This window comes from Peromyscus eremicus, chromosome 5, assembly GCF_949786415.1.
Source record: "Peromyscus eremicus chromosome 5, PerEre_H2_v1, whole genome shotgun sequence".
Lineage (NCBI taxonomy): Eukaryota > Metazoa > Chordata > Mammalia > Rodentia > Cricetidae > Peromyscus > Peromyscus eremicus.
The window spans coordinates 128809055-128823368 of NC_081420.1; the positions used below are offsets into that span (position 1 = coordinate 128809055).

At 52.8% G+C, this 14314-nt stretch overlaps 1 protein-coding gene across 2 annotated transcripts in view; it reads right to left on the minus strand.

Moving 5' to 3' along the window:
* Positions 1-2288: 2288 nt before the first annotated feature.
* Positions 2289-14314, minus strand: part of Znf423 (zinc finger protein 423) — a 303318-nt gene continuing 291292 nt past the window's right edge. For both annotated transcript variants that reach the window (XR_009379501.1, XM_059264511.1), the window contains one exon: positions 2289-2980. Coding sequence is in view for 1 of the 2 variants with exons in the window: in XM_059264511.1 (XP_059120494.1) it covers positions 2951-2980 (30 nt within the window). In the remaining variant the exon portion in view is untranslated. The remainder of the gene's footprint in view (positions 2981-14314) is intronic.

Below are 14314 nucleotides of genomic sequence, written 5' to 3' on the forward strand. Positions count from 1 at the left end.
GTGCCTGGGACACAGGAACAGTCAGACAACAGCTGGCAGATGGATGAGTGAATGGGTAACTATGTCAAAGTTGAGTGCTATCACCCCACGCCAAAGAACTCACCCTCAGACAGGGAGGGAGGAAAATCAGATGGGAGTTCCACATTGTCACACTGGGAGTCAGAAGGACAACTCTGTGGTTGGGGGAGAGGGTGCACTAGAGACCTTGCTAGGGCAGCTTCTCCAGCGATCACAACTCTTGCAGTTCTGCTTCCAGAAGCTCTGGGAGGGTATCGAGAACAGATACATGTGTCCGAGGATTCCTGGGCCATTTCCAAGCCTGGGCAAAATCCCTTTGCCCAAAGACCGAGCCGAATAAAATGGATGGCCTGCACATCTAGATGCATCTACCACGAAAGTAGGCTTCTGAACACCCTCCCCCCCAGAGCAAAATGCAAATGACGCGGCCGGTTCCCTGAACCATCCAGGCTAAAGGTGGCCTGGGGAGAAGGCCTGGCCTCTCTTTGCTCATAGCCGAGCTACGGGCACCATCACACACTCACACACACACACACACACACACACACACACACACACACACGCACGCCTGGGCTGCGCGGGGTACCCGCTCAGCTCGAAGTCACTGATTTATGGCGGTGCCCCACTCCCCACCCCAACGCCGCTTGACAGCGATGAAGGCGAGTCCCAGCCCCCATCCCGCAGGAAGTGGAGAGGGGCGCTCAGCTGCCGCGATGGGGGCACAGCCAGCGGAGAACAATGGGGTTGGGCGAGGGGAGTCGGCAGGGTTCCCTGGCAGCCTTGTCACCGCCATAAACCTCATTACCTCGCCGTCCCCCAGGCCGCCTCTCTCCTTACCCAAGGCAGCAGCCGGCTTCGCCGCTGATTCCCACTCGGCGTGAAAAGCTCTTAAACCCCCCGCTGTATTTTTAATGGGGGCAGTGACTAATTTAGCCCTACGCCACCAACCGTCAAATCACATCTTCTGTTGGTCCTTACTGAGGGCTCACCTGGGCTGCATGGGGCTCGGATAAATCCGGAGCTGGAGAGCGCCCGAGGGAGCGAGGTGGTAAGCTCGGGGACCTGACTGGACAGTCTCGGCACTGCCTGCATCCGGGCCCAACCCGGCCGTAGTGACCGCCTGGAGAAGCTTCGCGCCTTCCCAACTTTGAGATCTCTCCAGAAACGGCCACCCCCACCCCAACCCCGGCACTGAATATTGCTGCTTCCCACCTTGAGGCCACCTGCATTCAAGGACGACATTCCCATTCTATGGTCAGGGGCAGCTCACTCGGGCCAAAGTTGACTTCGCAACCTGGGAAGCGCCACCCCACCCCCAATCCTTGTAGGAAGAAGCAGGAAGGGCCCTCCTACAGGTCACCGGAAACCCCTAGCTAGGAACCCCCTAGAAGATGAGGAGCCTAATTGCTCCAAATTCTGCTGACTCGCTATCACATTATAATTAGGTGCAATCTGTCTGCTTCACTTCCGCTCTCCTTGCCCCGAGTGAAACGCGAGCCAGGAAGGGTTCCCTGCACAGAGTCCAGCCTTGGATGAGAGAGTCAGGCGAGCTCTGCGATCTCTGGTAGGGAAGTAATGTGGGAGCCTAGGGGAAGGGGTCCAGGAAGCTTGCTGGTGTTCGGGGTGAGCCCTGAGGCAGCGGCAGCGCCTGGGTCACGAGGCCAGTGAGAAACTAGGGGATCACACCACCTTCTCAGGGCTTGTGTGTGCACGTAGTCCTTGAACAGTGTCTTCTGGAATTTTGCAACTGGAGCACTTCCTTGTCTGGCTTTAGTCCTGACCCGGCCACAGGTCTCAGCTGGGAACTTGCTATTCCCACCTTGTTCTACCCTGAAGTCATCAGCCCTGGACTGTCCACGGCTGGGTAGCTGCTGTTACCTCCCTCACATCCTATACCTTGGCCCAAAGTAGAACCCAGGTGGTTTCTGCTGCCCTGGCACCGTGAGGGCTAACCACCAGCTTATCTGACTCCAACCCAGCAATGGATAAGAGTCCGTCATTGATATGTAGCAGGGGCATAAAAATGGCCCCCATGGCCCCCGCGCCTCAGTTTCCTGACCCAGAAATGACTAGAGCATAGTACTTGATTTCTTTCTTTCAGTGACCCCTGCAGCTCATCTGGCCTTCAAGAGTTAGTCTATGGCACTTCTTTCTGTGAATCTATTGTGTGGAGTCCCCAGGGGTCGGTGTGAGCCCATGGGAACTCCCCAGAGACACACCTCCTGCCAGCCCCTTTGGCTTGGGGTAGAAGAGGAGAGAACCAGGCAATGTTGCTGATCGCATGGATTCCCTTTATTGAGCTGAACTAGTTACTGCGGTCAGATCAAGTCACATTTAAAAGCAGACCATCCAGTTGCACGGAAACCGATTATATTCATTACAGAGTTTTAATCACTGTCCGGTGAACTGGCAAATCCAATCAAAGCATTAGTCTTTAATTAAAAAATTAAAAGGAAATATTCAGACAATAGCCAAGCAATCACATCACGATGCACAATTACCTAGAATTGCAATTAAAAAGTAGTTAACCGAAGGGGGAGAAAGAAAAACAAGAAAGAAAAAAAAAGAAGCAAAGAAAGAAATCACACTAATCCTTTTTTTTAAAAACTATCAATATAATACATGAAGGAACAAAGGACAATAGCCTCCAAAAGCAGGTTTCTCTAACACTAGAAATGTAGTCTGCGGCGAAAACTCTAAAAGCACACTAGCTGTAGCAGGACAATAAAAAACACTGAGCATGGAATACTTTTAATCTCTGCCATTAATATTCATTTCCAGCTGCTTATAATAGCAGCGCCTCATGGCCAAATCATTAGAGTTTTACATCTGGGTTGCAAATGACACTTTGATTGGATGTAATGTTCAAATGGCCCTCCCCACGGCGTCTCCGGCAAGCCTTCTGCGGAGAGGTGTCCTGTCGCGAGGTCCCTCACTGTGCGTGCTGGCTCATCGTGTGGTTCTGCAAAGGCGAAGAAAGGAGACACGCATGAGGGCGAAAGAATGGCGAGCATGCCTGTCCCCTCCCACCCGGGGCATGGACGCCGAGAGCTGCAGAAAGCGGCTCGATCATTACAAAACAGAATGCCAAAGCAAGAAAGTGCTCGGGGGACGCAGCTGCCAAGGCGCCACGTAGATCCGAGCTTGGGGATCGGTTCCTGTTGCTGCCAACCTGGGTTCCCTGTAAACTGTTTTCATTTTTATTTATTTATTTATTTTAGACCATGCGGGTCGTACCTAGGGGGTGGGCTACGTGGAGGGAGACGGAACAGCCGGGGAGGTGGCAATAATGAGCACCACCTTCCTTTCCCTCCAATGGCGAGGAGGAAACTCTGACGGCCTGCAGGCTGCCCCCTGCATCACATCTCGGTCCCTTGCTCACTGTTCTGAGCCACGCAGGAGGAAACCGCAGATGTGCAGAGCAGCGCGGCCGCCCAGAGGCACCCGAGTGAGCGCAGACGCGCCAAGACTGTGGGTGGGCGACGCCCGTGGCCCAGGCAGGGGACAGGTCACCCAGCAGGGAGGGGCCTGGGAAGAGCCTGGAGCTGAGCTCCCAGGGACCTGCCAGTGTGGTCACGTGAGAGGGAGATGGTGCGCTTTGGCCGCTTGGGCCTGGGAAGCCAGGGCCCAGGTGGGAGCCTGTGGCCAAACGCTTTCCTCTCTCCACAGCCCAAGCACGTCCTTCTTCCAGCCCGCCCCGGCGGGGCGGGCAGGGCGGGCAGTGTGGAGTCTGTTTCCACCACGATCAGCAGCCTGGGGCTAGGGGTGGATTTTGGCTTCTGAAACCTGGTCTTTTTATTTCTTTTCGGATAGAGCCAATTCAGAGACTATTGTCGTCCCAGTCTCAGGCGGTGGTCCACCTCAAGACACCTGGAGATGGAAAGCAACATCCTCCAGGGACAGAGATGCAAGGTTGCAGCCGATCCCCATTGAGGGCTTTTCAGTATTCCTCCCAGCCTCGGAGCCCTATAAGGAGACCCAGCCAACCAGTCGCCCGCTGAAAGCAGCGGTCTGCATCTCTGCCACTAACCACCAGGGGGGGCAAGAGAGGCCCCGCGACTTTCTCCTGGACTCCAGGTCTCAGTTCCAGAAGGACCAGAAGACAACCACAGCTTTTTTTCCTAGAGGTCTGAGAACCTAGGATGGAGATGGGGCCACAGAATAGGTCCTCATGGCAGGTACTCAGGCCACATATCGACAGAGGCGCTTTGCTTTCGAGTCTCACCATGTGGGAAGTGACGGTCAGATAGACAAAACACCAGCCCACTTCAGCCTAGGATCCAGGAGGGGCTGATCCAGGCCATTAGAATCTAGGGATCTGCACCCAGTGGGTATATCAGGCCGCTGATTATCCACAGCTTGCTCCAGCACCCTGCTGCAGACTAAAGCCCAGATCACCAGCATGACCTCGAACCTCAAATGGTCCAAGGTCCAAGGCAGATTGTTGGAGCTGAAGATGAGCCCCAGGTGGTTTCCATGGGAACCCCATCCTCCAGCCCTGTGATAGCAGCCAACCATGTGGAACTGAAGGCATCCTCTGCACAGATCTGGCTTCTTTGTAACTCTGGACTTCTGCTGCCTTAACACTTCCTCCAGCTGTCCTCCGAAGCAGGCTTCCCCCAGCGCTCTGGACGTTCACACTGCGTCACCAGCCCAGGTGTGTCCCCGTAATACACCTCCTGCCCACCATCCACCTGAGTCTGTGCACTTCTTGTACTGAGGCCTGGCTGCCCGTCCCCGCCCCCAGTCGCAGGCAGGACAAGAGCACCTGACCCAGGACTGGACACATGCTGGATTCCCCGATGCCTAGTAGAGATGTGGTAGGCACATCAGCCTGGGAACAACAGAGCTAACACAGGTCTAGGGTGCTAACTAACACGTGGGTGGAAATGGTGTGAATGTGGACTAGAGAGCATGCTGTGAGTTCTCATGTGTGAACCGTTGCCAAAGACAGCCCGAAGCCAGGCAAGACCCTTGAGAGCCGCTCACCTCCATTTGGGGAGAAGGAATTCCCTAGAGGTAGAAAGTCTTGCCTTGGACCACTGGCTGGGAAACTGAAAATAAGTAACCCTTCTTAGAGCATTCTCCCTTCAGGAGCAATAGCACGTGCTTTTTAGTTTAGACTTGCAGAGGAACTTCCTCCAAAAGAGTTCTGAGGCAGACGAATAAAAACTACCTTCCTAACATTTTACTACACCAACAGGAGCCCAGGATGTCATAGCAGAAGGAAATGTCAGAATCAGTGCTCTGAAGGTGACCAGCAGCAGAGTTCATTCAGCTTGTGTCCTTAAGTACATGCTAGACGTTCTGCTCTGGGCTGGGAACAGTGAGAACAGGGAAGACTCCAGCTCGCCCCATTTCTAGAGGGGTCTGAAGCAGGAGTGATACACAGGATTACAGGATTAACGATCCAACAGTAGCCCGGGAGAGGGTCAAGGTCACAGCTCGAGTGTGTGTGTGTGTGTGTACACTTTAGAGAAGCTGTTCTTCATCCAAGGGCAGTCTCTGGGAGGGGCAGAGGGGTATCCAAGATCCATCACTAAGACCACCCCCCAAACGCCTTACAAGGCACATCTATGGTGGCTCTTTTCCCAGAGCATGGACACCTTCAAGGCTTCAAATGGCTTCCTCCCAAACACATGGCTCTTACAAGACGCTCCTAACTCTATGTCTCTTTCTCTAGTTATGCTTATGCTATATTGAGTTTCTTTAGAGAAGGAAAACAAACAAACAAACAAACCCTAACCAGTCTTTTAAAGACACGTCCGATCTTACCATTGAGCACTTCCCAGAACCATAAAGGCTGGCAGTAGGCCAGCCAAAGGCTGCGACAAGCCTGGCCAGGACGCCTGGCACCCGCAGACCTCACTGCCTGCCAGGGAGACACAGGTGTGGGGCAGAGAAGCAGGTGAGGGAAATAAAGCGGAGGCACAGTGAAGGCTCTCGGCTGGCCGCCATCCACTGGGCAGCACTCCTGCACTCACGGATGGCGTTTCTGTGATATCCTGAATCAAGGCCTCTTCCTGATGCACACTGCTAGCATCTGGTTGGGCCTAGCTGAAGGGAATTTCTTTTGTGGTAGATCTTTCACCCACAGAATCCTTATTGCTCTTCTGTTGGGGGACAGCCACTAACTCCTTGCTGGGTTTGTGTTGGCTATGTGCTGGGCACAGGAGCAGTGAGCTGTGTGTGAAGCCCGGTGAAGGGACTGTTCTTACACCCCAAAGCACAGGGACTGGGCAGGCCAGCTAGAAGGTCACACAGTCCAACTCTGGGCACAGAGCCAGAGCTCCACCCACCTCCTCAGCCCATGATTTTTGTGGTCTGGACCCGCTGCTCTGCGGCCCAGGTCACGTCTCTAGGTCTGGGTTTCAGGTTCTGTTCCTTGGCCTGCCTTGCCAGCATCATGCTTGAGGAGACAAGTATTTCAGCACGTTGGTTGCCTGGTCACATGAAACAACATGACTCCTCCTGTCCTGGAGGCCCAGATGTGGGCTGAAGAGACTTATCAGTTCTGTAGACCACTCTCGGTGTTCCAATAAGCCACTCTACTTATGTGCCAGCTACTCTGATGGCAGTCACCTACCTACCAAATCCTAGCACCTTGCCTGGCTCTCCCCAAATGTCCCATTGACACAGCCACCCTTCTAGGTGACCACAAGACAGGCAGGCAGCTTTAGTGACCTGTTAAGTACCTTAGTGGCCAAAAAGGGCTACTGTGCTCAGTGCTAGTTGTCACTTGCCAGACATGTGACCTTGGAGCAAGTTCTTTGACCTCAAGCTTTGTGAGTTGTCTCTTTCTGAGATGCCAGAATGACTCAGGAAATGATGGTGCTCATGGGATCTACCTACAGACAAGTGCCTGAGACAGAAGGACTGTTTGCTCCCTGCTAAGACCTCCCCCCCCCCCCCGCCAGAACTGTTAACAGCTGGGGCTACAAGGCAATGTCAGAGTTCCCCCCACCCATGTCCCTGAAACTGACTGTTCTCAGGAACGCTTTGCATGGCTCTGCCCTCAGGACATCAGGCGCCACTGGTCCCTCATCATCAGACCTGGCTGGATACTTGCCTTCCCCTTTCTGCAGCAGAATGGGTGATCTGGTACGGAGGAGAGCCCCCAGGAGATGCTATGGTAGAGGGAGAGATACATACCAGCATCCATCCATCCATCCATCCATCCATCCATCCATCCATCCATCCATATATCCATCCATCTCACAGACATTCACTGAGCCCTTGTCTATGAGGTCCCAGGCTGTTCACTGAGCATGTACAAATGAAGACATCCTCCCTCTTCCCTTGTGAGAATATTGCCTTGGCTGGGTGGGGAGTCTAGACTCACAGATATCAAAGACCCTAAGGAGGCAGGAAAGAAAGGACTCATTCCTAAAGACCCAACCCGAGCTGGTGCAGAGACACACTTTTTCCCCACTCAGAATACCCCACCACCCACTCTCTTTGTCCAGCTTGCGTGACTCCCCCACCATTATGTCCCCGCCCACACTCTCCCTGTCCCACCTGCAGGGCCTTCTTCCCGAAGCCACTTCACGTTCCTCAAACTCTCATTTTCCCTCACCCTGTCCCCGTGTTGCTCCCCGGCTGGCTGAAGCTATGAGAAGCCCTCGTGGGCCTGGTTTTACAATGGCTCTTCTCCCCAAGACCAGGGATCAAGGCCTGGGTTGGGCCTTAGCCTGAAAGATTCCGTTTTCAGTAAAGACAGATGCCTTAGCCCGGCTTGGCTGAGCAGGGCTGCTGTAGGGCTCCATTCATTACGTGCCCATTTCACAGTCAAGGAGCTTGGCCTTGGGCAGTGGACAGGGGAGAAGGAGAGGGGCTACAGGCCAGTCTCTGCCAAGTTTCCAGCTGCAGAATTTCATGGAAAGCAGCAGGGAGACAGGGCTTCTGATGGGGACTCACTCAGGAGAAGCCTTCCAGCTGCCCTTGAAGGACAGTTTGAGCTAGGGTTTGCACTAGGACGTGTGTGTGTGTGTGTGTGTGTGTGTGTGTGTGTGTGTGTAGGTGTGTGTGTGTGAGAGAGAGAGAGACAGACAGACAGACAGACAGAGACAGAGACAGAGACAGAAATGAAGGAGCACTATGCCAAGCAGGATGAACCACCCAAGCATCTTGTAGGTGTGAGTAACACTGACAAAGACTGTAACTCACATGACTGGGACTCACTGTCTGGCTCAGCTGGTCAGACACCACACACTTGAGTATCATCAGAGTCCTCAGCAGCCCCGTGAACCAAGTGCCACCTTTGTCCCTGCTGTGTGGGGCATGAGGCGCAGGGTGCTCCGGGTCCCAGGGTTGACAATGCCAGTGTAGGATGTGCACCCACAAAGTGTCTGCATACCGCCCTCTGCCACGGCCCTGCTCTGCCTGTGAAATGTGAAAAGTGCGGCATATGCTGGGGGAACAATGAATAATTCAGCTTGGCAGAAGCACAGGGTATGTGCTATGGAGACAAGCCTCCAAAGGAAGGCAGGGGCCTTATTGATGAGGCTCCGTGATGCCAGACGAGGCAGCTTGCCCTTAAATCTGGGCCACTGGGAGCTATCGAAAGTATTTGAGCTGTGGAGTTACACGCCGCAGACAGAGAGAAAGCTCACGCCTCCACCCGAAAGGTGTCTCAGCAGAGACTCTCCATCGCCCTCTGCTCCCTGTCAGGGCCTCCCCAGCGCACGCTGTCTCTTGCCCTTCCCTTTGGGGAGGGTGCAGACCTAGGCAGCTCCGCTCCCCTCTCTGTTGTGCATCACCTGGGCAGCCCCTCTCGGCTTGTGAGCACTTATTTTTAGCAGTGCTTGACAATCGTCCAAGGGTCTAAGACGAACAGATGGCCTGTCTTAAAGGCTCGTATGTTCGCTAGTTTGCACTTCTGACAAACGGTGCGCACACTCGAGAGCGCCCCATAAACAGCGCCGAATGAATACTCACAACACAATTTAGCTAATGCACGTCATTAAAATTAGGAGTGAGTGATGGCTGGGGCTCCCTATAAATGCCTGCCAGTGACGCTCTGCTCCCTGGGGAGCGGGGCAGGCCTTGACATACTTGTACCCTACTTTCACCAGCAGCCCCTTGCCACCCATTTACCTCAGGACAGAGAGGTTTGCCACTGTGCAAGTGACATCCACCTTTGGCATCTGAGAGAGGCTAATGTCCCAATGGCCTTGGACAAAGCCCAAGAGTGACCTATAAGGTAGAAGGACAGTGGGAGACCCTCCATACAGAGGGACACATGTGACACTTGCTTGTCCCTGCTGCCCAGCCAGCAGCAAGGAGGAGCCTGGCATCTGCCATTCCAGAGCAGCCACAAGTGAGCTGCAGAACTAAGCTTAGCGGGGAGGGTTGGGAAGCCTGTGGCAGGCATGGGGACCTCCCAGTCTGGAGTTAAGAGCTCAGCTTTCAGGGAACAAGGTGTAGCTTTGGGGGACATCCAAGAGCAAGAGCAGATTCAGGGATCCAAGAAATACCTTGAGGACAGGAGGAAGGCCTCTGATCCAGACTCCTTTGGCTAATAGATTCTCCCAGAGACTGACCAAGCTTTAGTTCCTGTATACTCCCTCCTCCTCCAATCCCTCGCCTGTCCCCAGGACACAAAAGACTAAGGCAGGTGGCCTGCTCCATCACCAGTTCCATAGGTGACAACTGCCTTCCCTTCCATGAAAAGATGGAAGAAATATATATGAAATATATATATGAAAATACAGTGTCCAACAGACTCTCCGGGCGCAGGCACCATGCCCCCACACTTTAAAAGTGAGCCCACTTGAGAACAAATTATTAGGGAGCCTCCTCAGGGTCACCCCTAAAATAAAGACCAATATTACTTGTTCAGGGGTCCTCAGCCTTTGGGGGGGGTGCACCTCACAAGTGTATGGGACCAGTTGGTCTGTGTGTTCGGTGTGGAGGGCAAGACTCTGGCAGCCATGCAAGAAAAAACAGTAGTTTTCTGGCTGCTGTCACAAGCAGGGTGTGAGTGTGTGTGTGTGTGTGTGTGTGTGTGTGTGTGTGTGTGGTGTGTGTGTGTGTGTGTGTGTGTGTGTGTGAGAGAGAGAGAGAGAGAGAGAGATACTCCCAGGACTGCTTACAGATCTGTCCCTGTGAGGCAATAGGGAGCACACTTGACCCAAGTCCTGAGGAAACTTAGCAACTGTTTCTCCGGAGATGGGCATTTGCCTAGCAGATTCACTTGTGTGCACACCAGGCCCTCTTTTTTGTTTTGTTTTGTTTTGGTTTTTCGAGACAGGGTTTCTCTGTGTAGCTTTGCGCCTTTCCTGGATCTCGCTCTCTAGACCAGGCTGGCCTCAAACTCACAACGATCCGCCTGCCTCTGCCTCCCGAGTGCTGGGATTAAAGGCGTGCGCCACCACTGGCGGCAACACCAGGCCCTCTTAAGCAGACTACCAAACTAACACACTCACTCTGCACACCACCCTGCTTTGACCCTACAAAATGGCTCTCAAATATGAATTGGGCCTTGGATCCCTTCCTTCAAAGGGCCTAAGTCAGATCCCTAAATGCTGATTCCTCCGCAGGCGTGAGGCAAGCCTGTCTATTACAAAGTCGAGCTAGGAACAGTGCTACGTCATGAAAAGATGTGGGGACCAAGAGCAAGCCAGGGGCTCCTCAGGTCAGACCTGCCATTAATTGTGCCATGAAGAGTTTGAGACCAAAACAGGAATGATATACCTTAAAAGTTAATGGGAGACCTAATCAGGAATAATAGACCATGCAGGAGATGTGAGGATTAAGAGCAAGCCAGAGGCTCCTCAGACCAGACCACTAATAGGAGTCAAAGTGTACAAGTGCCATGGGGCATACACATACATGGGGTACAAAGGCACAGCCAAAGTAACCCAGAGGTAGCTAGGGGCATTAAACTTGGAAGAGCTTATGTCAGTAAAGAAAAGGGAACCAGGCAGTGGTGCACACATCTTTAATCCCAGCACTCGGGAGGCAGAGGCAGATGGATCTCTGTGAGTTGAGGCCAGCCTGGTCTACAGAGCGAGTTCCAGATAGCTAGGACTGTTACACAGAGAAACTCTGTCTCAAAAAAAGAAAGGAAGGAAGGAAGGAAGGAAGGAAGGAAGGAAGGAAGGAAGGAAGGAAGGAAGAAGGGAGGGAAGGAGGGAGGGAGGGAAGGAGGGAGGGAGGGAAGGAGGGAGGGAGGGAGGGAGGGAGGGAAAAGATTCTAGAAGAGCTGCTCCAGTCATGTTGACTGGGCTCTGCAGGAGGCCTCCAACACAAGGTGTGTGGTGTAAAGTGGGGCCCAAGGCAGTGCAAAGCAATGGGGCCAGTGGATCTGTGTCAGCCTCAAGAGCTCAAGCTTGGTAGGAAAGATGCATAGCTCAGCTCCAGGCAAGGCCACCATGGGGACACGTGGGCCAGTAAGGCCACAATTGCAGGCTTTGTCAGAAAATTGGAAATGGGGTTTTTGAAGCTCTAAGTTTCCTCTGTGTTGACAGCAGCATGATGCAGACCAACCACACGCCTCAGCTGAGTCTGACCTGAGGCCTCTGGAGTCTTCCAGCATACTAACTGGGCCAGGACTCCTAAGGCAGGGCCGTTTGGGGCAATGCTCTTCCATGGCAGATGGCCCCAGTGCTTTGTAGGGTCGTGGAACTTGGCATGGCAAGCTCCAGGAGTTAGGGCTGGTTTCAGCTGCTCACTGGCCCTGCTTGGTGCTGCCTCTAATGCTGTTGAGAGGTCAGCCTAGAAGCTACGTAGCAGAAGGATGGCAGCTAACACAGGAAAGCAGCAACCCCTGCTCCCCCATCCAGAACATACTGGACAGTTGTCTTAAAAGTGGCCATGATCCTTGGGGACATTACATTAGGCGAAATAAGCTAGTCACAGAAAGATGCATACTGCTGGAATCTTCTTGTTTGGGGTACTGAGTTAGCCCAGCTCACAGAACAGCATGTGGCAGCTGTCAGGGGCAGTTTCAAGCTGGGGAGCTGAAAGAGTTCTGGAGGTGAGGTTTACATGGTAGTGTATGCATCTCAATGCCTCTGAGCTGTACACCAGAATGGGGAAGAAGGGAGCTCCATGTTACATGAATTTACCACAACTGAAAACCAAGCAGAGTCAAGCAAGAAACAGGTGTGTATTCTACACCCAGGACAGAGACTCAGGACCATTCCTGTGTGGCCATCTCCTATCTTTGCCTCAGAGGACGCAAGGGCTGCAGTAGCCTGTGGCACCCTAGGCTGGTGGACACCTATGCCACCTGCCAGCAGTGCTGGTATTGCTGGAAAGGGATGTCCATATCCACGCTGCCGAAGGCTTTCCTCCACAACAACAGAACCAACCATTATAACAATGGTGTGGCTCTCGGAACCAGGCCATCACGGCCACAGAACCCAGACAGGGCAGATACCCAAGGCCCACTGATAAAAATCCTGTTCCCGGGGACAAAGGCCTGCTGCTGAAGGAGGTGTCTGCATTCCCGGCACTGGAGAGGAAGCAGGAGACAAGCATACAGCCCACCCACTTTAAAAACGTGGGAACGACCTGGGGGGGCGGGGGGGGGGGGGCGTTTCCTCTTGGCTCATTTCCCACTCCTGGCAGATTTTTACTCTGTCCACACAGAATCATCCTTCCTCACAAACCAAAAACCAGGGCAACTAGCCAGTAGTGGGATGTAAGACCTGAAAATTAGGGCTGTCCTGGAAAATCTAGGTCACACGGTCACTAATTATACTGAACACGTATGTTCAGGTCCCTGAACCACACTGGTGCTTTTAGGTTTTGTAAATGATACATGAAAACTTTGATCCAGCTCTGTTTCTACTTTCTTCTAAATTCCCGCTAAAAAGAAGACTTTACTGCATCTTCCAATTTTCTGGAAAATTATCCCTGCCAACAAAGAGCTGTTCCAGCAAATATCCTGGGGTGGCTGCCCCCCAAAACGTCATGCTCAGCACCCGCAAATGGCTGCTGGCGACCACACGGCTCTGCCCCTTGCCCACAGCCCCCCAGGCTGCAGGGGCAGAAGTCTCAAAGATGGACCTAATTTACTGTGATGAATTGTGGCATGCACCACTGATCCACACTGCAGCTGAGACCCATTACAGCTAATGATCGCCACAGTCCTCACGAAACACGTAGGTGTGTACCCTTGCCAGTCCCGAAGGAGTCACATAGCACAAATTGAAGGGCACAGGGTGATCTCCCCACTTCTGGGATGTTGCTCCCACAGATTATGGGTCAGCTGGCAACCAAGCCATGGTCACAGTGTCTCCGCCCACATACCTGCCCTACCAACACCAAGTGGGGGTCTGCCCGATGATTCCCTTCTACATAACAGAACCCACTGGTTCCATGAGGCAAACGTGCAATCATCTGCACTCCGGGTCTATCGACTCCATCCCACTCAGTGAACTAAAGCAGTATGTGTGCACCCATGCAGCAGTTTTATAGTGGAGTGTGAAATTAAGAGCATGTGAGTGGGAAGGGGGCGCTGGAGAGATGGTTCAGTGGTTAAGAGCATTTGCTGGTCTTGCAGGAGACCTAGGTTCAGTTCCCAGCACCCACATGGCAGCTCACAACAATCTATCTATCCAGGGGATCTGATACCCTCTTCTGGCCTCCTCTGCCACTGAATGCACAACACATGGAGAAAAAAAATATTCACATAAAATCAAAAGAACCGAATCTTTTATTTTTTAGAAAAAGAACATAAAAGGAAGACACTCTAAAAGCCGTATACATGGGGGCTGGAGAGACGGCTCTGTCATAAAGAGTGCTTCCTGCTCTTGCAGAGGACCCAGGTTCAGTTCCCAGCACCGTTGATGATGTCATAACCACCTATAACATCAGCTCCAGAGGACTCTGACCCCTCTAGCTTTGGACACCTGCACTTGTGCCCATACCCACACTGAGACACAGACACACACCACCTAATTAAAAATAAATCATAAGTAAAAGTTAACATATATACCTCAATATTGGTACATATATACCTCAATAGGTAGATAGTAGGTGGGTGGGTGGGAGGGTGGGCTGTGAGAGCCTGGCTGGTGAGAATAAGAGAGTGTCTGGATAAATAAACAGGTTGGAGGTGGGTGGGCTGGTCAAAAAATAGTCAGTTTTGGAGTTCAAACCTGGCTTTGGTCACTTACTACTTCTACGAGCCTAGGCTCTAGGAAGACGTCATCTGAAGGGGGCGGGGCTAACTTATCTACTTCACGTCTTGCTATGAGGTTTAGAGGAGGAAATACACACAAAAGCTGCAACAGCACACAGAATGTCCTGTGTCAGACGGGGCCACTGACTGTTGTCAGGGAGG